Source organism: Epinephelus moara, chromosome 3 (assembly GCF_006386435.1).
Source record: "Epinephelus moara isolate mb chromosome 3, YSFRI_EMoa_1.0, whole genome shotgun sequence".
Classification (NCBI taxonomy): domain Eukaryota; kingdom Metazoa; phylum Chordata; class Actinopteri; order Perciformes; family Serranidae; genus Epinephelus; species Epinephelus moara.
The window spans coordinates 191,893-194,931 of NC_065508.1; the positions used below are offsets into that span (position 1 = coordinate 191,893).

Sequence of the window (3,039 nt, forward strand, 5' to 3'; positions counted from 1 at the left end):
ACAGGACAGAGGGACAGACAGGACAGGAGGACAAACAGGACAGGAGGACAGAGGGACAGGCAGGAGGACAAAATGGACAGAGGGACAAACAGGACAGAGGGACAGGCAGGAGGACAGACAGGACGGAGGGACAGGCAGGACAGGAGGACAGACAGGACAGAGGGACAGACAGGAGGACAGACAGGACAGGAGGACAAACAGGACAGAGGGACAGGCAGGAGGACAGACAGGACGGAGGGACAGACAGGACAGGAGGACAGACAGGACAGAGGGACAGACAGGAGGACAGACAGGACAGGAGGACAAACAGGACAGAGGGACAGGCAGGAGGACAAACAGGACGGAGGGACAGACAGGACAGGAGGACAGACAGGAGGACAGACAGACATGTATATGAAGTCAGTGTAAACACTGAAACATGTAAACGTGTCTCACTCGGCTCAGTGTCTCTGCACAGTGTGTTCAGTCTGTTTACTGAGGACAGTTTATATGGTACATTGTGCTGTGTGTGGTACAGTAAACAGTAAACAGTAAACAGTATGATTTATTATCATTATTATTATTATTACATGTGTAGTTTATATGTATGTATCATACTGTGACATGTTAAACGTGTCTCACCCTGCTCAGCGACTCGTCCCCATCCAGCGATCAGACATCTGGTCCCTGCGGTGAAGTTCTGACCCTCAGCAGGTAAACACAGCGGCTGGACGAACTCTGTACACACACACACACACACACACACACACACAGAATTTTATCAGATTCATGGTTAATTCAAACTGTCGACAGCTGCGTCTTAAATTTGTCAAATAATCTGAAACGACAACACAAATTCATTTTAAACATGAAAACTAATATTTTACAACAAAGTAGAGACTGTTTTTATTTATTTATTTATTTATTTATTATGATAGTTATTAAGGTCATCATTGTTCAGTTGAGTTTGAATATTAATCACAGGAACTGTGACTTTAAAGTCAAACTGTTTGCAGATGACACTGTTTCTACATGACTCAGTTGTTGTTGTTGTTGTTGTTTACAGTTTGTCATGTTGTTTCTCTGGAACAAACTCTGAATTCTCAGGTTCAGAAACAGGAAACTTAAACTCTAGGTCAGTTACCATGGTAACAGTTACCGTGGTAACAGATCCTGTTCTCTGGCAGGTTGAGTGTCCCTCTGACAGAGACAGCCTCATGTCCTCAGAGTCTCAGTCTGTGTCACAGCTCATTGATCAGCGCAGGTTCATGTCAGAGGCCTGGTCAGATATCAGTTTGTTACTCAGGACGATCTGAAGTTTGCTGCTGTCTGTCATGATTTTTGTGCAGCATCAGTCTCTGTCCGCTCAGACTCAAACCTCAAAGGGACCCCCGTCTGTCATCATACCTCTGATCACAGCCGTCAGTTTGTTCCATCAGTCACCGACATGTTAACAACACGTCACCTCCGTTTAAACTGTGAGAATCAGACACATCCGATCAGTGAATAATTATCCCCTGAATTTATGATTCCATCAGACACACTGATGGAAGATAACTCCTCTAATATCTGACATGATGATGTGTTTTGTTATATATTTATATTATCATTATTATATTTATTATAATACTTACTATTGATCTATTATATATTATTATCTTATTTTAGATGATCATATCTCTGCACATGGTTTCAGCTGCAGGATGTTAATGCGAGGGTTTCTCTGTAATGTTTACAGTCTGAACGTGTTTCATCATCATCTCATTTAAAATGCTTAAATTTATGACCTGTGTTAAAGCAGCTGGAATAACGCTGTCTGTTTCTGTCCTCAGAGACTGATCACCAAACATCATCATCACTGATCTCAGTTCAGTCTCTGAGTCCGTTTGTCATTTAGAGTTTCACATCCTCAGTTTCTGACCTCTGTGTTTTATTCCGTCAGATTAAAGATGGACAAACACATGTTGAAACTCTAATGTAGACAGCAACATGAAAGAATGAATGAATGAATGAATGAATGACACTGAATATAACTTTACTGTGCTCATTAATTGGGAGTTCTCTCCGCTCTGACTCAGGTCCTGAAATAAAATAAACAGTCGGCACATCGACCCACAGATCAATCAATCAATCAAACTTTATTTGTATAGCACTTTTCATACATTAAAAATGCAGCACAAAGTGCTTCACAGAATAAAAACAAACAAAAATAATACATACATATTGAAAACCCGCCCCTCCCACCCCCACATATAAACACACACACACACGACTAAAAGACTAAAAGGCAATATGATAACATAAAACAAGTATGAGATAAAGTAATGATAAAATGCATAAAAATGTAAGATTAGGAAAAATTAAAGATTTAAAGATTAAAATAATATTAATAATAATAATAAATAAATAAATAAATGAAGATTTAGAAACTAAAATGCATAAAGATTTAAAAATAAATCATTTAAAAAACTAAAATGCATAAAGATTTAAAAATAAATCATTTAAAAGCATTAGAAAGTAAAAAGAACATAGAAGAATTAAAAGAGTAAAAGAAATCAGTTAAAAGCTAAATTAAAAAGGTGAGTCTTGAGCCTCCTTTTAAAAACATCAACAGTCTCTGCAGTCCTGATGCTCTCTGGCAGGCTGTTCCATAAGTGAGGGCCATAATGGCTGAATGCAGCCTCCTCGTGGGTTTTTGTTCTAACTCTTGGAACAATTAAAAGGCCGGTGCCGGAGGAACTCAGGATCCGCGAGGGTTGATATGATAAAAGCAGGTCAGATAAATAAGATGGCCCAAGACCGTTAAGACATTTAAAAACTAATAAAAGAACCTTAAAATCGATCCTGAAACACACGGGGAGCCAATGCAGCCATTTTAAAACTGGTGAAATGTGCTCCCGCCCTCTGGTCTGGTCTGCTCGTGCGGCTGAGTTTTGGAGTAGCTGCAGGTTAGAGATGGTCTTTTTGGGAAGACCAGAGAGCAGGGCATTACAGTAATCTAAACGACAAGAAATAAAAGCATGCATCAGCACCTCCGTGTTAGCCTGAGAGAGAAACGGG

At 39.9% G+C, this 3,039-nt stretch overlaps 1 protein-coding gene across 1 annotated transcript in view; it reads right to left on the reverse strand.

The window, feature by feature from the left end:
• The window catches only part of tmprss15 (transmembrane serine protease 15), a 25,823-nt gene that overhangs the window by 8,154 nt on the left and 14,630 nt on the right, over positions 1-3,039 (reverse strand). Inside the window, exons 17-18 of the mRNA XM_050040935.1 lie at positions 622-717; positions 436-449 (exon numbers count right to left, since the gene is read on the reverse strand). Of these exons, the coding sequence (XP_049896892.1) occupies positions 436-449; positions 622-717 (110 nt within the window). The remainder of the gene's footprint in view (positions 1-435; positions 450-621; positions 718-3,039) is intronic.